Consider the following 22,708-nt stretch of genomic DNA (forward strand, 5'->3'; position numbering starts at 1 on the left):
ATGTGGGCAGAAAACTCGTGGATTTTGCACCATGATAACGCACCGTCGCACAGTGCTATCATTATTCGTAATTTTTTGACGAAAAATGCAACAAATACCATCCAACAGCCACCGAATGCACCTGATTTGGCTCCCTGTGACTTCTTTCTGTTCAATCGAGTTAAAAAACCATTACGGGGAACGCGTTTTAGCAGCCGAGAGGAAGTAATGGAAAAATCGCAGGAAGCACTGATGGACATACCGAAAACCGAATATAAAAAATGTTTCGAGGATTGGATCAAGCGCTGGCATAAGTGTGTTGCAGTCGATGGGGATTACTTTGAAGGGGACAATATAGATTTAGATGAATAAATTTGTATTTTTAATTTTCTGAATAAATTCCGGGAAATTTTTGATCATGGTAGTATGTGATAAAATTTCAAAGAAGCCATATTAATTTGACTGCTGGTTTCATCATTTTTAATTTTGAAAAGGAGTGAGGATTTGTAGAACCCATGGTGATGACACTTTCAACATATGCAGTTCCTTATATGATTACTCTTGCTTATGTTCCTCATTTATTTTCTGTACCAAATAAGTTAGAACACCTGTACCTTCATTACTTACTCTATTTGCTCCAGTTTTACCAATTACATTTTGATATCTGTATTCAGTTTCTCCCTTGCACTCAAATGGATTTCATTTTCTTCTTGTTTATGCTCATATTTTCTTCCTTAAGCACCTGGTCCATAGTATTTAGGATTCCTTCCAGGTCTACTCGTGCCATTGGTACTCTGCATTGGCATCTGTGAACTGCAGCATGTAAATTTCTTCCCCATTCACCTTGACTCCTCGGATGCTCATTTGCTATGCTTCCTTTATTGTTTCTTCTTGGTGTACATTAAATAGTCCTGGAAAGAGGATTCATCCTTGTCATATTCCTTCGTTTATTTTGTCTTCTTTTTCCTACCATTTTTCATTTGCATGGTCCTTACCTAATTCTTGTAGATGTGATGGCTTATTCTTTTGTCATTGTAAACCATTACTAGCTTTTTTAGTTCCTTGAAGGTTTTGTTCCATTCAACATTGTCAAAGGCCTTCCTCAAGTGAACTAATTCTACTGATACTGGCTTTTTTTTACATATACCAATTTGTGTGCAGCATAAAATTTATCCTGATATTTTGATTATTTCCTTATAATAATTACATATTTATCATAATTCCATGTCAATATAACAGTTTATGTTGAATGGTTTTGATCATAAGTGGAGTTATTTTATGATAAAAAATTAATTCTTATAAAGTAGTATGCATTGAAATATTATTGCAAAAATTCATATTTTCTATTGTTATATGCCTACAAGATGACGTTTACCTTTGATCTTGTAGGATCATTTGCAAAATAAAGAATTAGACTTGACCTCTGGTGATCTGGAAGTAATTAGTAAAGAAGACATGCCTAAAGATGTTGATATTCCCCATGAAGTATCCCTGGGAGGTGAATTTTTGCAGATACAAGGTAAATATTGGTAACCACAAGATTTATTAATTATTATTAATATTACTATTATTATTAGGTAATATACCAGTTAAGGTAGGTTTCAATGAACAAAGATACTAAATAAAACATTTTGTGAATCCTAATAAAACACAAAATCCAGCATCCCACTCTATATCAGGTCTGTCTTTATCTCTTGAGTCTTTTCTTCCTCCTTTAATCCTATCTAATATCCCTATGTTGCCCTTTCCCTTTCCTTGTTTGCCTAACATTCTCCCTTCCATTATAGTAATCAACATCCCACTGCCGGTCAATACCTCCTTCATCTGCCTCTTCCTTTGTAATATCTCTTAACAAACCGCTGTGTTTATTTACCATACCAAGTACTTCCTCATTTGTTTTCCTCTTGGTCCATTTGTCCTTCTCCATTCTGCTCCACCATCACATTTCTAAAAAGCCTCCATTCTACATCTTTTTTCCTGCTTCAATGACCACGTTTCCACACCGTGCATAGCTACGCTCCATATCAAAGTTTTGACTAGTCTTTTCTTAATATCCTTTCTCAGTGTCTATGTCATCAACTCCCTCGTCCTGGTGAAAGCCTCTTTGCCTATCATAATTCTTCTTACGTCCATACTACTTTGTCCCTGTTAGTCCAAAACACTTCCAAGGTACATGAACTGTTTTACCTTCTCATGTTTTTGCCCTGCAATTTAATAGTTAGCTCAACCTTTTTCTTTCTAGAAAATCGCATAACCTTAGTTTTATTAATATTGATTTTCATCCCATATCTGTCACACTGAATTTAAATATGTAGGTATAATAATACCTTGATCAAAAAGTTCCCGGAATAACCACCTTGTGTGTGGCGCTCCCATCGTTCCGATTTGAGTTCTGTTTTTTTTTGTTAAATTGGTACATCTGTTGTTGATATTCCCTTTAAATCTTAGTGTCATAACTTGACATTTGCAAAAGTTACGTAGCCAAGAATACATCTATCTCTGTGTGTGTTGGCAATTTTTTACAATTGCAGAAATGGATTTAAATTTGCAACAACGAACTTGTATTAAATTTTGTGTAAAAAACGGATTTAGTGGCGCACGGACATTGGAAATGTTGGAAAAGTGTTTCGGCAACGATTCTCTAAAAAAACGGTCGTTTACCAGTGGCACGAGCGGTTCAGAAGTGGTCGTGAGTCAATCGAAGATGATGAACGCAGTGGCAGACCATCGACATCGAAAGTCGGTGAAAAAATTGATAAATTAAAAGAAATGTTGGTCAATAACCGCAAATTAACCATCAGAGAAATAGTGGAGGACTTGAACATTGCCTATGGATCCGCCCAAGACATTGTGGTTAATGATTTGGGTTTCCGTCGTGTAGCAGCAAAGTTGGTGCCAAAAGACCTCAATTTCATGCAAAAAAGAGACCGTGTTGACGTCGCAAAAGACATGATTTGCGAGGCTGAATCCGATCCCACATTCATCAAAAGGATCATTACTGGAGACGAGACGTGGGTTTATGAGTACAACACGCAATCCAGACATCAGGCAAGTGAATGGCGTTCACCAAATGAGCCGAGACCAAAAAAACCACGTCGTTTTCAGTCAAAAAAGAAGGCAATGCTGACGGTTTTCATGGATTACAACGGTGTAGTGCATCATGAATTTTTGCCAGAAGGCCAGACAGTAAACAAAGAGTATTATTTGGGCGTTATGAGACGTTTGCGTGAAGCAATTCGCCGAAAGAGACCAGAAATGTGGGCAGAAAACTCGTGGATTTTGCACCATGATAACGCACCGTCGCACAGTGCTATCATTATTCGTAATTTTTTGACGAAAAATGCAACAAATACCATCCAACAGCCACCGAATTCACCTGATTTGGCTCCCTGTGACTTCTTTCTGTTCAATCGAGTTAAAAAACCATTACGGGGAACGCGTTTTAGCAGCCGAGAGGAAGTAATGGAAAAATCGCAGGAAGCACTGATGGACATACCGAAAACCGAATATAAAAAATGTTTCGAGGATTGGATCAAGCGCTGGCATAAGTGTGTTGCAGTCGATGGGGATTACTTTGAAGGGGACAACATAGATTTAGATGAATAAACTTGTATTTTTAATTTTCTGAATAAATTCCGGGAACTTTTTGATCAAGGTAGTATTAACTCTGAATAATGTAATCAACTCAAAGGTTGATTTGCTTTGTGGCAGTATAGTTCTCCTAGTACTAAGCCTGACAGTATATTGAAGTCATACATCAGGGTAAGAGATCCTTTTAAAGGGTCTGGCAAGCCAGGCTAATATTATATTTATGTGTAAGAAAAAACAATCTCTTAGTTCCATATAATATGCCATTTATTATATAAGTAAATATCCAGTAAATGAAAACTATTGGAGAATTTATGAAAGACAACATGGAAGCTATTTTTAGATAATTCCTCTAATACTACCTTGATCAAAAAGTTCCCGGAATTTATTCAGAAAATTAAAAATACAAGTTTATTCATCTAAATCTATATTGTCCCCTTCAAAGTAATCCCCATCGACTGCAACACACTTATGCCAGCGCTTGATCCAATCCTCGAAACATTTTTTATATTCGGTTTTCGGTAAGTCCATCAGTGCTTCCTGCGATTTTTCCATTACTTCCTCCTTAATGGTTTTTTAACTCGATTGAACAGAAAGAAGTCACAGGGAGCCAAATCAGGTAAATTCGGTGGCTGTTGGATGGTATTTGTTGCATTTTTCGTCAAAAAATTACGAATAATGATAGCACTGTGCAACGGTGCGTTATCATGGTGCAAAATCCACGAGTTTTCTGCCCACATTTCTGGTCTCTTTCGGCGAATTGCTTCACGCAAACGTCTCATAACGCCCAAATAATACTCTTTGTTTACTGTCTGGCCTTCTGGCAAAAATTCATGATGCACTACACCGTTGTAATCCATGAAAACCGTCAGCATTGCCTTCTTTTTTGACTGAAAACGACGTGGTTTTTTTGGTCTCGGCTCATTTGGTGAACGCCATTCACTGGCCTGATGTCTGGATTGCGTGTCGTACTCATAAACCCACGTCTCGTCTCCAGTAATGATCCTTTTGATGAATGTGGGATCGGATTCAGCCTCGCAAATCATGTCTTTTGCGACGTCAACACGGTCTCTTTTTTGCATGAAATTGAGGTCTTTTGGAACTAACTTTGCTGCTACACGACGGAAACCCAAATCATTAACCACAATGTCTTGGGCGGATCCATAGGCAATGTTCAAGTCCTCCGCTATTTCTCTGATGGTTAATTTGCGGTTATTGACCAACATTTCTTTTACTTTATCAATTTTTTCACCGACTTTCGATGTCGATGGTCTGCCACTGCGTTCATCATCTTCGATTGACTCACGACCACTTCTGAACCGCTCGTGCCACTGGTACTGGTTTTAGAGTATCGTTGCCGAAACACTTTTCCAACATTTCCAACGTCCGTGCGCCACTAAATCCGTTTTTTACGCAAAATTTAATACAAGTTCGTTGTTGCAAATTTAAATCCATTTCTGAAATTGTAAAAAATCGCCAACACACACAGAGATAGATGTACTCTTGGCTACGTAACTTTTGCAAATGTCAAGTTATGACACTAAGATTTAAAGGGAATATCAACAACAGATGTACCAATTTAACAAAAAAAACAGAACTCAAATCGGAACGATGGGAGCGCCACACGATGGTTATTCCGGGAACTTTTTGATCAAGGTAGTATGTCTCTTTAACAAATCATAGGTGGCACAGGAAATTGATATGAGCCTTTTATTAATAGAGTGCTAATAATTAGGTTCTCACAATTAAATGTAAGGCTTAGTGTTAGGTGAAGTGCATCATCACTAACTAAATTGACCATTATATTTGATTATTATTGGTCATGATTGAATTGATGAATTTATTTATCATTAAATATTTTCATTTTCCTAGTTTTCCTTTAACTTTTGTAGTCTTGCCATGTCAATTTTCATTGTTATTTTCTGCTTTTGGTAAAAAATTGTAGCAAGAAATTTCCCTATTTTTTATTTATTCCCTAGGAAAAGAATTTTCTTTTTTATATGTTATTTTTCTTTGCCTACATGCTTTTCTTTTATAGCGTACGAAATATTATCATCTTATCTCAAAATTTGTGGCAAACATTTCATTGTTTTGAAATTATTATATTCCATATACACACTTAGGAAAAAGCTATGCATGACCACTTTTGGCTTTTGATGTTTTTTATTTATGAGTTCTTTTACAACCTTAGTTAAATTTATTGAAAGTCTCTTTTATATTCTTTATTCTTTACTCAAATCCTACTGTTAAAACATAAATATTAGCTTACTGCAAAGTTGCATAGCATAAAAAGATTGATATGTTTAAAACTTTTGCTAACAATCCACGAAAATTATGACCCTTGTGCAAAATTTCACCCCATTTATGACGATGTCAATGGCTTATTTCACCCAACATATACATTTCATTATCACCTTATTGTTGATTAAAAATAAGTAGGCATTAAAAGTCTTAAACAGCTGCATCAAATAAATAGATAAAGAACGTACTACGGCCGAGTGAATGGAATAGAACCCAAAGCCATACTCTTAAGGGCACTAATAGGTGGAATTAAAGAAGGGGGATGTACAGGGAGCGAGAAAGTTATAGCAACCACTCAATCACTCCGGTATATGTAGGCACATTGACCGTCATGAATTGAAAAACACACAACATTCAGGGTTTACGGGGCGGGAAGCCCAATGCCAGTGACCCGTCACTCAGACAAATGAAATATAAAATAAATAATTCTAACAATTACTCCCTCGCTCAGGTATTTGCACAACAAATTGACCTTCACGAGTCGCAACCACACACACACACACAGGGTTTACGTTGTGGAAACCTAACGCCAGTGACCCATCATTCAAATAATTGAAATTTAAAACGATTGGAAAAACTATTTACTTCCTTGCTCCGGTATTAGCAGAATAAATTGACCTTAACAAGTCGCAACCACACACACACACTCAGGGTTTACGTGGTGGAAACCTGACGCCAGTGACCCATCATTCAGACCAATGACATAAAATAAATAATTATAATAATTATTCCCTCGCTCAGGTATTTGCAAATAAATTGACCTTTACAAGTTGCAAACACACACACACTCAGGGTTTACAGGGTTTGAAACCCGACGCCAGTGACCTGTCACTCAAACTAGGAAGACACTGTAAGCACAGTGCTGGTGGGGAAATAGTGCCAAAAAACCTGACACCAGGTGTTTTGCATGCTAAGCAGGCCTCTTTAGAGAAAAATGATGAAATTAGTCCGAGCCAAAATATATAAGTAACAGTTAAGTAGGGGAGGAGGGGGATTATAATGGACAGGAGAAGGTTATGGGGGAGGAAGCACGGGTTGGCAGGCGAGGGGCCAACAGGAGAAAGGTTCAATGCTTGGGAAATTTGAAGGTCGAAGGGGGGAGGGAATGGTCGTTTGACCATTGGGGAAGGGACGGTCATGATTCCGGAAGGGAGATTGAAAACAAGGATGACGATATTGGGCCTTTGTCACTGTTCATGAGTTTTTCTTTCATTTTGTTAATGTACAAGACTTTTGTAATGGTCGAGTAGGTGAATAGGCACCTGTTTCAATAGCTGTAGGTCTTCAATTGTGATGTTGTGTGAGTTATCGTGTGTGTATTGGGCGACAGATGATTTCTTGAAATTTCCCAGTCTGTAACATGAACCGTGTTCTTCAAAGTGTGTGCAAATATTTCTGCAAGTTTGCCTGATGTAAGAAAGGTCACAATGTGGGCAGGAGATTTAGTAGATTCCACATTTGTCTTGGGTCTCAATAGGATCTTTTGGATTAACAAAGAGGTGTTTCATTTTAGTTTGAGTAACAAATATGGGTGTGTATTTGAGTTTTTTGGAAATAGAAGGAAGACCCTTTGTTAGTTGTGGGTGATGAGGTAGTTTGACAAATTTCTTGTCACCCAGTGTATACAGTGTGGTGTTATTTTGGAGATGTCTTTTGTTCCTGCGTTTTTTAAGATGTTATCAATGAGCTGTTCAGAGTAGCCATTCACCAGAGCCGTGTGTTTTATGTGTTTTAATTCTGTTTGGAAATCCACTTTGGACAAAGGTACATTGAGGAGCCTATGTACTAGGGAGTGGAAGGCAGCGAATTTGTGTGTTTTGTGATCGAAAGAAGATTCATGTATGTAATTATTGGTATGGGTTGGTTTCCTGTAGATGTTGAATGAGAGGTGGTTGGAGGAGGTTCTGGATATCTTAAGATCAATAAAGAGGAGGGACCGATCTGTTTCAGATTCGACTGTGAACTTGATTGAGGGGTATTGGTTGTTGAGTTATTTTTGGAATGCTTCTAAAGAAGATGAGTTAGTATCAAAGACTACGAATATGTCATCTACATATCTGAACCAAACTTTTGGGAAATAGGTAAATTTTTCTTGACATTGCTCTTCAAAGCGGGACATGAGCAGGTTTGCTAGGAATGGGGAAAAGGAATTTCCCATCGCGGTGCCAAAGTCTTGTTGGTAAAAGGAATTGTTGAAGGAGAAATAGTTGTTACTCATTACAAGGTTGGTCAGGAGGATGATTCTCTAATTTCTTACGGGGAGATGTTCTTAGACTGGAGCCACTCCTCCACAAATGTTATGGTATCTGGGATTGGAACACTTGGAAAGAGTTACTCTACATCAAAGGACACAAGAATTTCATGGTCTGTAAGAGTGATGTTTTTGATTTTTTCAATGAAATTGATGAAATTTCTGATATTGGATGAACTTTGAAACCCAATCTTGAAGAATTCACCCGTAAGCCACTTGGACATTTTGTAGGTAGGAGAATTGATGGCGGAAACAATGGGGCACATGAGGCAATCTGTTTTATGTATTTTTGGGAGTCCGTATAGGCGTGGGAGGTGTGGGTTCGAAACACTGAGTCTAAATTTAAGTTTTTTGTCGATTAGGTGCTTGCAATTAGTTAATGCATTAGTTAATAGCTTAGGATCATTTTGTTGAGAGGTTTTTTTAAGATTTTGGTGTAGGGTCCATTGTCAATAAAATATTGCATTTTTTGAAGATAGGTGTAATTGTCTAGAATAGCACAGGAATTCCCTTTGTCAGATTTTAAGTAGAAGCAGTTTTTGTTACGAAGTAAGCAGATAAGAGAAAAGAGCTTTCTCGGAGGTTGTACACTTATTGTGGACTTGCGTAAGGTTTTTTTTAATTTGGTTCCTACCACAATTCCGGATTTGATTCTTGGTTCCCATATCAAGGTATTTATTGGCAGATTCTATGTGTGCAATAAGATCATTCAAGGGTGATTTTGGGGGTTTTAACACTGAAATTCAGGCCCCGGTTTAGTAAAAGTAACTCCTCACGGGAGAAGCTGGTCTCGGAAAGATTAACTACAAAAGGGAATTGCTTTGCATTGGCAAGATAAAGATAGGTGCTTTTGTCCTTGAGGGAAGAGAATTTCTAGGAAAGTGAGAATTGTTTTTGCCATAGCTTATGGATGCTGACTGAATGGACTTTCCTATCATATTCTAACCACTCGGCAAATTCGATTGAATCCAGACCTGCCATTAACTTAAGATGAATATTGTAGGCTTTAATTTCAAGTTTTGATTTTTTTGCTTAAAGGAATTAGATTTCAGACTTCAAAATAGGGCTTTTTATCATGAAATCATAACGGGAAAATTGGTTTTTTCCACAGGTTGTCAAGGAGATGAATCAGGGTAGAATTCCGTTACTTTGGCAGTTTTTGAGAAAGTTAATGTCCGCAACAATTTTAAGGATGTTGCTCTTAAGCCGGTGACATCGATTACATTTGGTTGACTTGGAGGCCATCATTAATACATAGATAAAGAACATACTGTGGCCGAGTGAATGGAATGAATATAAAAACCCAAAGACTTACTCTTAAGGGCACTAATAGGTGGAATAAAGAAGGGGGGTTAACAGGGAGCGAGAATTTCGTTTTGTTAATGCTGTACATTAACAAAACGAAAGAAAAACTCATGAACAGTGACAAAGGCCCAATATCATCATCCTTGTTTCCAATCTCCCTTCCTGAATCATGACCGCCCCTTCCCGAATGGTCAAACGACCATTCCCTCCCCTTCAACCTACAAATTACAAGTGTGTGTGTGTGATTGCGACTTGTGAAGGTCAATTTGTTGTGCAAATACCTGAGCGAGGGAGTAATTGTTATAACTATTTATTTTATATTTCATTTGTCTGAGTGACGGGTCATTGGCATCGGGCTTCCCGCCCTATAAGCCCTGAGTGTTGTGTGTTTGCGATTCACGACGGTCAATGTGCCTACATATACCGGAGTGATTGAGTGGTAGCTATAACTTTCTCGCTCCCTGTACATCCCCCTTCTTTAATTCCACCTATTAGTGCCCTTAAGAGTATGGCTTTGGGTTCTATTCCATTCACTCGGCTGTAGTACGTTCTTTATCTATTTATTTGATGCAGCTGTTTAAGACTTTTAATGCCTACTTATTTTTGATCAACAAGAAGGTGATAATAAAATGTATATGTTGGGTGAAATAAGCCATTGACATCGTCATAAATGGGGTGAAATTTTGCACAAGGGTCATAATTTTCGTGGATTGATAGCAAAAGTTTTAAACATATCAATGAGAGGAAATAATTTCAAAAATATTTGAAAATTATTCTTTGATATAATTTTATAAAACCACAGAATCAATCAAAAAGTATCCGCTCATATAAACCGTCAGCATTTCAATTTTTTTCATTTCAGTAAAGTTATAAAAAATGATCTCAGTTTAAAAACACACTGCCTGCCATTTTCTGACCAAATATATCTTCAAAGATATATAGGGGCTCAAAAATATTCAGCCTGCCTTTTTGTTTTGAGTACAAGTATTTTTAGCAGACATTCTGAGAAGAAGTCATTGAAGTAACTATTAGGGTGGATATTATTCAATGAATTACTAGTGCTTTTTTCCTGAGATTTTAGCATTATTGCACTTTATAGGATACACAGGCAGCCTGATGAATTGGTTGAGAAGAAGACTTACACATTCGATTGTAAATACATATGCATTTGTATAATAAGAATATATATTATTATGTTTAATCATAGAGTTATTTATGTACAGAAATGTGTACATCTCCACTTATGATGCAAAACTTGATCATCACAGGAATGTAACTATTCATTGATTTCTCATCTTTTTCTTTTAATCTGTAGAGAATGGCCAGATGCAAGATGGTAAAGGGAAAGATGCTGCAAGTAACCTAGTGTGCACTTGTCAAATTTGCTTCAAGGTATTTGCACAAAAAGACCTTCTCAAAGATCATGTGATGTGTGTGCACCTTAAAAAGGAGATGAAATTCAGATGTGATGTCTGCTTAAAGGTATTTAAGTGTAAAAATGACATTGAAAGACATATCAAAGTGATGCATCCTCTGGAAAAATATCATCAATGCCAACAGTGCACCAGAATCTTCCAAAGATTGAGTGAACTCAAAATCCACACGTCAACACATGCTGCAGAAAGGCCATTTAAATGTGGAACATGTTCGAAAAGCTTTTCTCAAATGAGTAACTTAAAGAGGCACCTGTGCACACATTCAAAGGAGAGACCATACAAATGTAACATGTGTTCGAAAACTTTCAAGGAGAAACGTATTCTCGGGATTCATATGTTGACACATTCTGATGAAAGACAGTATAAGTGTGAGCTATGCTCAAAAGCATTCTCAATAAAGGGAAGGCTAAGTCAACACATCCTGACACACACTGAGAAAAGGAGATACAAGTGCCAAATATGCTCGAAAGCATTTCCTCTGCATTGTGTTCTAAAGACTCACATGTTGACACACACAGGAGAAAGACCACACAAATGTACCATATGCTCTAAATCATTTGCCCTCAATGGCAATCTGACGGCGCATATGAAAACTCACACTGGCGTAAGACCGTACAAGTGTCATATATGCTCAAAGGCGTTTGCTATCCATAAAAATCTCAAGACTCACATGATGACACACACTCGTGAAAGGCCCCACGAATGCGAGATATGCTCAAAGGCATTTACGGTGAAAAGTGATCTTAGGAGGCACATATTGACACATACTGGTGAGAGGAAATACAAATGCAAGAAGTGCTCAAAATCATTCACTCTCAATAGTAATCTGAAGATGCACATGTTGATACATGCTGAAGAAAAACCATTCAAGTGTGAGTTATGTCCCAAAACATTCAATCGCAAACATCACCTGGAGAGTCATTCTCAGACCCATACTGGTGATAGGCCTCATAAGTGCACAATATGTTTGAAAGCATTTAATTACAAAAGTAACCTTAATAGACATATGAAATTGCATAAAGAAGAAAGCGCCAACTGAAGTTCCTTTATGCCACATTCATATCCATCTTCCAAAGATCTCTGAGGCTACATTTAATTTAAGTCCAATGCAATCCTGGGTGCTTTTTAAAATTCAAAAAGCTCTTCAACAGTTCCTTCCTACTAACTAGATGCCATTTATATAAACACTCTAAAATTTAACATAAAACTGTTTCTGTTCACAGATATCATTCTGTTGTTTTGTGTTTTTCTTAATAAAAAATTGTGTGCAGTACATCAATGTATCCATGCCTTTTATGATAACATTAATTTCTCATAGAACTCTTTAATCCCTTTAAATTAAAATTGCTTAGTCATGAGTATTACATTCTTTCAGTTCAATAAGATTATCTCTGACAATGATTTGTAATAAAGTTGCATGTTTTTGCATGTGCTGAGCTTTGAATCAACCATGAGGTTGCCATGGCAATGCTTAAACTCTGTCACCCTTTTTTTATGAGTTGGAAAGCTGCAGGAATAGAGCATTCATCTAAACTGGAATGGTTGGAAAGTCAAGAGATATATTCACCTCAAAAAACTTAAAGAAAACATTTCAGAGAAATAGCTATGATCTAATATTGAGGAATGGAAGTGTGACTTGAACAATATGCAGAGTTTGAAAGAATTCAATCATGGTAACATTTGCATATTAATGTTCATTCCCTTTATGAGAGTGGACAACAAGCTTCTTTTCATCCTTGAGATGAGGATGCCAGCAGGATAGCTGATGAAACTGTTGTGAATTTCAACAACATAAGCAGATTCAGCCCATAAAATGTGGAAATCACCTTGCATATTAATGTTCATTAGTTTATTTTGTAAGTTGAATTGGGACCGAACATTATTATCCAGAAGAGGCCAGAGTAGGAAGTTGAAAAGATTTTTTGTGACTGCATACCATTGAAAATTCAGTGAGATATGGGAGGTAGATTTTTAAATAGCAAATTTAAGAAATTTCTCATGGAAACAGGAAATAAATCAACATGAGTTATTATCCTGATATTATAAAGAATATCATCAAATGCTTCCATTAACCCTCTTAGTGCGGCGGGCCGAAATATATTGGCTTTTCGTATCCCTGGCAAAAAGTGCGGCGGGCCAATTCATTGGCTCTTGCATAGGCTACTATTGTTTAAATCGTTGTAAGTTATGGTTTTTTCTTTAATAATTTATGGTTTTTGTGCTATCGATAGGTTGAATTATATAGAATTACGTAACTATTTTTTTAATTTTTTATTAGCAATTTTAAATGCTTTTAAAAAAGTATAATTCTTACTATAATTTTTTGTTCATTTTTGTACATGTCAGGAAGCTCTGCCTAATTGTTTGCTTGTTTTTTTTCCTGAGTGGTCTTTCCACTATGAAAAGCCACTGAAAGGCTACTAATCTGTTTTCATCTGTAATCTCTTGAATGTGTTGTGGTGTTGATATATACCTGCTTATTCTGACTTTGTTGAGACGATGGAAATGAGAGCACTGCTTTGTAATCATTTTGGTTTCTCTTGCCATCCGTCGTATCTAATCAATTGCGCCCTGTGTAATGGATTACATTGTCAGCAGTTCTCTGTGAGTTTGGACTTAGTTTTTTTCTGCCTTTAGATTGTAAGCACATTGCCGCAGTTTCAAGGAAAGGGGAAAAGTCCCAATTTGACTCAGTGAGATCAGCCTTTTCAACAAAATCGAACTATGCAGAGGCTGACAAATAAATTTGCAATACACTGGTTTTTCTTAATTTTTTATAATATTTTCTACATGTCTTTTTGATTCTTCATTATATTGAAATATCAAAGTTTAATTGAAAAATGTTTTTAAAAAAATATTAGTTTTGCGTCTAAAAATTGAAATATTATTGCTAAAAAAATTTCCTTCAAATTTATGATACTATAATAATTACATTTATTATTCAGATGATGTAAATGTATTACATCATTATTAACTACAATATTATAATTTTAAATAAAAAAACTGCGTATGATATCTAAACAAATAACTTCATAATGTTTTTTTTCCTAAGGTGATACATTTTCATAAATTACACTTCGCACTAGTACCCCTGGATTCCCCACCGCACTAAGAGGGTTAAACAAAATACTTGACATATAACTGCATAGATTTCCATTCTAAATTCATTCAAAGTTATAATAATAGTGTATTTTGAAACTGGGTAATAAAACGAGTGACAAATTAAAAATGCTTTAATACTTGCCAGCAAAAGAAGAACCAAATTAATGAGAACGAGTCAAATAATGTTTGACCCTACCTTTCCTCCAATTATCAAGATGAAGGAACATCCTCTTCAGATCCTCGTCAATACTAACAGAGAAAAAAATCTCCTTCTACCAATTGTTTAATATTTAAATAGTGTCAAATCGAAATGTGGCTAGGGTCCCTCTGACTCTGAGCTGGTTGTTTTCAACTCAAACACATTAAAAAGTTGTTTTGATACTGTCAGCTGAGTGTTTTGTTATTTTGGATGATTCTATTCTAAGTGATTAATGAAAATTTTTCCACCAACATTAAGAGTTTACTCTCATTGTACTTGTTAAATTTTGCACTTGATAGGTATGGAAAATTTGTCATTGAAAAATTCTGCAAAATGTTTAACTTGAATGTAGTATTGGTATTTTCTCAATAATCTCTCACATTTTGTTGCTGTATGCTTTTGCAGTGGGCAGCACAAAAGGGATAACATGAATCAATCCCTTTTTGTCTTCTTAAAAAATTCTACTGAACCTTTTTGACAATTTGATTGCGATCCTAACTTAAAGAGATTGCAATTTGAAGTGTCATTAATCAAGTAATGCCTCGTGCAGTTGTGTGTGTATGTGTGACTGCATGTATAACCCCAGGCATGGAATTAATATTTTTGCAAATTCAATATGATGATCTCTTAACCTCTGGCATTGAGTGTAATAACCTTGTAAGTTCCAAAATCATTTGAGATTAGTAGAATAACTGAATTCCAAGGTTTTACTAGAACCCAGGGGCATATCCTGAAAGAACTGGCAATTATCGATATTGAAAGTAATTGCTGTGATACCTAGTTATTAAAATCCCTATTTGGGGCATTGCATGTGAGAGAGAGGCTTTGTGGTTGAAGAAAAATTGTCATAGTTTGCGCACCTGCGATGGAGATTTTGATGATACGCGATTAGAGAGCATTTTGTGGTAACAAACCCAGAATTTTAAATTCTTCTTCATCAAGGGTACGGAAAAGGACACTTTTCTCAGGCAGTTTTTCCCTGTGGGTATGTGCATAGTTAACGTGGGAATATATATTTAAAAACAATTTCTAAAAAAGATAAAATCTTGTCCAGCATTAAAGATAATTTAAGACTAATTAAGTTATTCATCTGCTTGTAGTGTGAATGATTTTCATCATTCATTTTGGTATGTAAAAATAATTCCTTACTAATGTCACAAAATGAGACAAAAACTACTTATTGCCCAAAGATTGCTTCAAGCAATTTAAAAGCATTACTGTTTTGGTCGACATGGAAAAATTTTGGTATTAATTTTGCTGCGACCTGTTTCATGCCCAAATAATTGGTAAAAGTCAAATGGCATGAGTCAGTACATATGTATACATCCTCAGCTTAACTACTCAAATGGTGATTCAATGATTGGCCAATACTATTTTCTTCACTTCATTAATGTTTTCATATGTAGTTGACGCCCTCGGGCATCCAGCAAATCCAGAAAGCCATGTTGCTTTGGTTGAAGGTAGCTTCTGCCTCTGAGAACATTTTATACCAGCAATAAACGTTGCTTTGGTGGAAAGTAGCTTCTGCATATGCCAGAGTCAACATCCGGAATGCATTTTACATTCTAAATTTGATCCATTTATTGGAACAGGCAAAAATCAAAGACAAGGCAGAAGATGGCCCAACACACAACTGTAAAAAATTAACGGAACATTGAAAATGGCTGAAATTTTTGGCATAGGGGATAGTACCATACCTAATTTCACAAAAAAAAACAAACATACATAACTCACAAAACGTCAAAATTTGTGATAGTTCTTGAACAGACTACATAGACATTTTGTTGATTCATTCATAGGTCATCCAAAAAGTGGAACATTTCAAGAAATCATTGCGAAAGTTAATGATTGAAATAAAACAATACCATGTAATGAAATTGAAAGAATGCCATATAAAAGTTTATTTAATTTATTTTCAAGGGATGAAAGAGTTTTTGCTGAAACTACTCATCCTATGATCGACACAAGTATAAAAATTACATAAAACAAAAGAATGAGAGCAGTGAAAAAAACATTCTTCTACAAAATTTCTAATTTTTTTACTATTGCAACAGTTTAGTGTAAGCCAATTGCTTGAAAGAATTTTTTTGAATATCAATTCTCAGTATTGAAATTCACTTCAACTAAATGTTGCGACCACATTCTGTGAGAGATGGACATGATTGTGATATTAGAGCACTTAAGGTGTTCATTGTCTATTCAGATAAACCTTCTTGCATTTCTTAAGGTCATTCTGTCTAAATGCTTCCAAACATACCAGGCTTAATATAATAAAATAATTCGTAGACATTATAGTCGATTCATTCATAGGTCATCCAAAAAGTGTAGCATTTCAAACAGTGGAACATTTATTAAATTTATTTTCAAGGGATGAAAGAGTTTTTGCTGAAATTACTATTATCATGATAGACACATGTATAAAAACTACATAAAACAAGAGAATAAATGCAGTGAACAAAAACATTCTTCTACAAAATTTCAAATATTTTTATTATTGCAACTTTTTAGTGTGAGACAATTGTTTGAAAGAATTTTTTTGAATATCAATTCTCAGCATTCAAATTCACTTCAACTAAATGTTGTCACCACATTCTGTGAGAGATGGACATAATTATGATATAAGAGCACTTAAAGTGGTCATTGTCTATTCATATAAACCTTCTTGCATTCCTTAATGTCCTTCTGTCTAAACGCTTCCAAGCATACAAGGATTAATGTAATGAGCTACATGAAATAATTAAAAGTAATGACTGCATAGTAATTAATCATACAGATCTAGCTGTCTATAAATCTAAAATGCCAATGATTTATTCGGTCAGATACTTTCTCTCAATTGTGTGGTTTTATAAAACCATATCTAAAAATTGTTTCTGAATACTTTTTAATTATTTCATCTCATTAAATATGGAAAACGTTTACTACCAATGCATTAAACCCAGGACCCTTGGGCAAAATTTTACCGTATTGTAGACTTTGCCCATCATCTATTTCACCTAGCATACACACCAGGTGAGCATCTTATTTTTTGCTTATATTATGTAGGTAACGCACTCACAGCTGCTTCCATATCTGCCAGACCAATGAGGAATCAAAAATTTGTTGTCATTCGATGTGATAATACACTATTGTTTGGATTTCAACTGTTATCTTGAGCAAACAACAAGAAAGATAGTTGAGGTAAAATGAACTCAGTTTTTTGATTGAAAATTAACTCGTACATATAGCAAATCATATACTAATGAGGTCCCATTTTGTCTTGCATCTCGTTTATTCATGCGTTCAACGTAATTTTTTGATACAAATATGTTTCTTTTATTATTTTGGCGTAAGAAGAACATTTCCTAAGCTTATACAAAATAATAAGTGCGTGGGAAGAGTATATAACACATAAAGAATGAAATTATTTTTTGTAATTTTTTGTGTTATCTCTTTCGTTGTAGGATTGAACCCCTTTTGGATGCAAAACATCCAGAAGGTGTTCAATGTAACAAACTAACACTCGCCACATCGACGCTTAAATAGCCGGAATTCCGCAAGCTTCCATGCAGTAAGAACACACCAACCAGGGATAGTATGCATCCTCCACAACCTAATTACATACTTATAAAACAGTTATTAACACCAGAACGCTCAAACCTCTTCTCGCCTACTGATCACTACCACTATCAATACCTTTTTCCAATGCCATACGTAATCTACTAACAATTGGCTATACATTTCACCATTGATCTACTAGAATCATTTTGGAAAGGGAAACACACGGAAAACGCACTTACTTTTACATCTAATAAATCCTCTATTTAATGGTCTTTTCCAACATATATTCCGATTTATTATTCTCATCGAAACTATGTATTAATAGTCCACTGTTTAAACACAACTTGCACGCTACAAAATCTATTTTATTACACATTCTGACCGTTTAAGATTGCGCTGGCTGATTGGATGGACGATATAATTTCAAATATTGTGGCTATATTTCATATATTACGTTAAGAAGTTCATTTATTAAAACAACACAGCACACGAGTTACGACTAATTGAGTGGCTTTTCATTTTTCTTTTGTTTTCTTCATAACAGCAATTCTAGGGCCGCAGCAGAAATATGAATAAAAATGACCGACTCATTTCTCATTCCCGTACATAATACATTTAGTGGTATTCCACCCGGACAATAACATCTAACCCAGTAAGAAAGTAAATAAGGTGCGGAATTATTATTTTTATTGATAGATTTGAGCTTATAGATTATCACAGGTGTCCTCAGAACTTTAATTGACATCGAACAAAAATGATTCAATTCGTTCATTTTCCATTCATTCTTTGCGAAGAATCTTGGTCAGAAGATTTATAATGGCAACGATGGAAGAAATACTATTCATTTAAATACGTTGCGGCTGTCATAGCTATACATTAGTATGGAAACATTCTAAACTCTGATGTGCTGCTATTCTATTCACTTCTTCAATGGTAATAGGTTTCAAAGTGGTGTAACTTACTAAAATGTGTAACTTACATCTTGCGGAGACTGCCCTTGCAAGTGATCACTGAGTTTTTTTTTTTAAATTGACCACCACGTTAGCAGCCTGTGAGATTTATTTCTGCATTTAAGGAGCTTTCAGGTGAAAGCAATTGTGCCTTCTTTCGCGGAAAAGCTGTAAACATTTGTTATATTTGTAAATCAATCAGATTATTTTCACAAGCTCAGCAATGTGATGGGAACCTAAAAAGGGAAAATAATTTAAATTAATACGCGTGTTCATATCCATAATAATGGTAGATAAGTTTTCCAGTGAATAGTTAAATCATTTATGTTAACTTTAAGCTATTCAAATGTGTTGAAATATACTTCCACACATGTTTCAACTCTTAAGAGTTTATTTATTCTGCATAAATAGATTAATTATAACATTACTTTATTTATTATATTATCATGACCATGAATAAGTTTAAAACGTGTTTAAAAACAGTCAACCAGATCCCGGTCGACGGGAAAAACTAGTACCGAGTCAACGTCCGAAGAATTATTTTGACGTGTATTGAGAAATGAACTGAATGGAAACACGATACGATAGCATTATTAATTCATGCATTACTCTAGAGCTACGACAGCTAATGCATGCATAAATAAATAGGTACGAAATGCTTACAGAAATTCTTTTGACTCGGATCATTGAACGGATCATTTACGTTTGCATTCATTTATTTCGATGCCAATTTCATATGAAAGGACGCCTTTGACATTTCATCAGCTTATTAAAACGTTAATGTGATTTCATTTACCTCGTTGCGATATAAAGTCTATTTATTCCGACACATGTGTTCATATGTGTGATCCGGTTACAGAACATCTCTTTTCGTTTCAATCCATAAAATTTCAAAAGACCTTCTGTATTGATAGAAACAGATGAGAAATGATATGCAAGTGTTTTGCTGTAAGTTGGTTATTTTACGCGTGAGAAACTTTTAATGCAAGTGAATTGTTAGTGATGCCGTAATATATTTATCTTTGTATTTGTATCTCTGTTCAGTAAATAATTCTGAGTACTTTAGAACGATCAGGATGTGCGATGAAGCCGAATTTCAAGTCTGCAGATTGTGTTTAAGCCGTCGTGGTCTGTTGATGAATGTTTTCGGCGAGAATAGTAAATTACAATTCATGCTAGAAAAGACTATAGAGGATTTAATAGATGTTAAAGTAAGTTAAGTTGTCTCTGTGCTATTGTTTATAAATTATGTTGGTAGGAAATCCTCAGTTTATATTCCGTACACTGTTGTGCAAAAGTATATTCTAATTTGGGAGAAAGAAGTTTCCCATTCTGTGGTTTATAACTGTTTCATAAATATGTAATTAGGTTGTGGAGGATGCAAACTATCCCTGGTTGGTGTGTTCTAGCTGCATGGACAAGCTTACTGAATTCCGACTATTTAAGCGTCGATGTGTCGAGTGTTTGTCTGTTTTCTATAATCGCATCCAAAAGGGGTACAGTCCTGCAAGGGAAGAATGGATAACCAATCAAGAGGAGGTCAGTTGTATCCATAAAAATCTACCATGTCAGTATCGAGGACATATTTGACCAAAAATTAATATTTAATTGGCTTTTCTTTAAGTATCATGTAGAAATTACATCTCGTTATTGCGATCATTGTGATCAACCATAGTCATATTAAATGTTTGCGAAAAGACTCACTCTTTCATTAGGGAAAAATGAAAGCATTGAAATTCTAATTTAAGTTCAATATGATAATTTATCGCGAGAGATAATTTTGTTTGTTTTTAAAATTTTAGGAAGGACTGTTCCTTTGATTTTCGGAATGAACCACGAAAAACACTTGAGACTTGTCAATGGTTGACGTTGATCAAAAAAATAGCTTATTAATGAATATATTAGCCAGCGATTTTCCCATGTCACTTACTGACAGAGTTTTAATCATTTATTTATATATTTATTTAGTCAAATAACAGTATCAAACCAATGACATGGTACTGATAGCAATTAGTGTGCCTTCCTGTATAGTGCACCACTTTGACCTTAAATCTTTAGGCTTTTGATATCCTCACACTGCGTCTTCAGAATGGTCTTTTTTCTAAATTATAATTACCTTATTTTATTGTTCAACTATTTATGGTGGTCACTGTGTTTAATATAAATAAAATGCATATGTGTCCCATTATGGTGTCCCTACAGAAATTTACACTTAAATTGTAGACATCTTGTAGTAATTTGTAATCCATTTTATGAATATTTGATATGAGTAACCTAATTACTTTTCCAAACAAGTCTTGTTTGTTTTCAGAATGAGATAGTAGTGCATGGTTTTCAAGCTACAATTATGTCCAAAATTTTGGCCGCAAATATTTGTTGCCCTGTGGCTTTTATTTTGAACTGTTGATAAAATCATATCAATGAATAGTTTCATTTTAATGTTAAGCATTAGTTTCCCAGTGTAATCAAACAAGAGATTTGTGGTGACCAGATTGTCAGTGATGCTGTTGACAAGAGGGCTGTGGATATCCCAGATGACATGATCATTGTCAAAGAGGAGTTTGATACTGCCAGTAGATGCTCTGCATCTCCAGTCAGGGATATTGAATCTGTGATGATTGCATCAATGCAGGAAGGCTGCAGTCATTGGTCAGAGAATGACGAAGCAGGGAATTTGGTAAGTGTATATATGGATGTTTCCCTGAGTCTACTAATGCTTTCCTTTCAGCTCTCTTCAGTGAACGGGAAAACAAAAAAAGTTGCATGGAGCATTCATTCATGACCATAAGGGGGCTGAGGAAACAATAGGATAGTGATCGAGGCTGTGAATTTGATGTAGAGGCAAAATAATGATGTAGAATGTTTGGCTGCTCCATCAAGCTGCGTCATGAAGTCAAAAACTACAGTTCCGGCCGAGAGCTGTCTTTCTGCTGAGACTGCTCAGAGGAAACTGGCCACAGGCTGTGTTGGAAAGATAGACCCATCATATTTCCTGATGGGTTTTACTGCTTTGTCATGAATAATCAATGAAATCATGTGTATTATTTTCACAATAGACTAACTACTTCTCTCTTTTCATTCTGTCTAACATACCTTTATATCAAGTTGCTGCCTCTACTTCCTTGATAACCCAACACACTCCTATTTCCATATATATAACCATCTTTCTTAAACATCCCACTGACAATCAATATGCACTTTGCATCCATATTCATCCTATCCTGATGCCTTTATATTTCTCTTATAATTCCACACCCTCCTCACTTGTTACCTTGCTTTTCTTACTTGACTGAGTATGTGGTACTTAATTTTCCTTTGAATCCCCTTCACTTTATATGTTAATGTTGAATTTATGAGAAAACATTGTTTTTAGGTAAATGCAGAAACAATTTGTTTAATTTGAGAAAATGAGAAAATCTTCAAAAATTTAACTATGTATCATCCATCGTTGCTTAGTTTTTAATTGAATTTTTGCTAGTTGGGTGGGCATTCGATGAATGTTTTGAATGGATATGCTTCTATGCTGTAATGTTTGTCTGTGAATTTTCAGAATCATTCACAAGATAATGAATCAGGCTTGTCCTTTAATGAGGAAGTGAACATTAAGGAAGAATGTGACATTGATATTCCTCAGGAAAAAGGATACCTCGGATCAGATCTGTTGCAGAAACAAGGTAAAGAGACCTCAGGATTGATAAATTTTTATTAAAAATGGAATAGAATAGAAAAAGGTATATCGCACTGAATTTCTAATTCACTCAGCAATGCTTGCATCCCCTTGGTCTACTGACAAACTAAAGCTTAATCATCAGCAAACCAAACAAAGTTAAAAATTCTGTCTAATTTCATTCTTACCTCCAGTTCTTCCTTTAATGCATCTTCAGTCATTTCCTCTGCATGCAGGTTGAGCAGCAACAGTGATAATGGGTCTTACCTGCCTTACACCTTTTCCTAACGCAGCCCATCCAGGCTTCCCATTCCCCACTCGCACCTGGATAGTCTAAGACATTTACTGGTTGTCGATCAGCCTCCTTTCCCTGCAATATATTCTGCAATAAAC

At 35.4% G+C, this 22,708-nt stretch overlaps 1 protein-coding gene across 1 annotated transcript in view; it reads left to right on the top strand.

Annotated features, from left to right (window-relative positions):
• LOC139691226 (zinc finger protein 665-like) overlaps positions 1 to 22,708 on the top strand; it is a 41,688-nt gene that overhangs the window by 11,837 nt on the left and 7,143 nt on the right. Inside the window, exons 5-7 of the mRNA XM_071588972.1 lie at positions 1,369 to 1,498; positions 10,740 to 11,890; positions 22,199 to 22,322. Coding sequence (XP_071445073.1) covers positions 1,369 to 1,498; positions 10,740 to 11,890; positions 22,199 to 22,322 — 1,405 coding nt within the window. The remainder of the gene's footprint in view (positions 1 to 1,368; positions 1,499 to 10,739; positions 11,891 to 22,198; positions 22,323 to 22,708) is intronic.

The sequence above is a fragment of the Hetaerina americana genome, unplaced genomic scaffold, assembly GCF_022747635.1.
Source record: "Hetaerina americana unplaced genomic scaffold, ioHetAmer1.1.p SCAF_307, whole genome shotgun sequence".
In the NCBI taxonomy this organism is placed as follows: domain Eukaryota; kingdom Metazoa; phylum Arthropoda; class Insecta; order Odonata; family Calopterygidae; genus Hetaerina; species Hetaerina americana.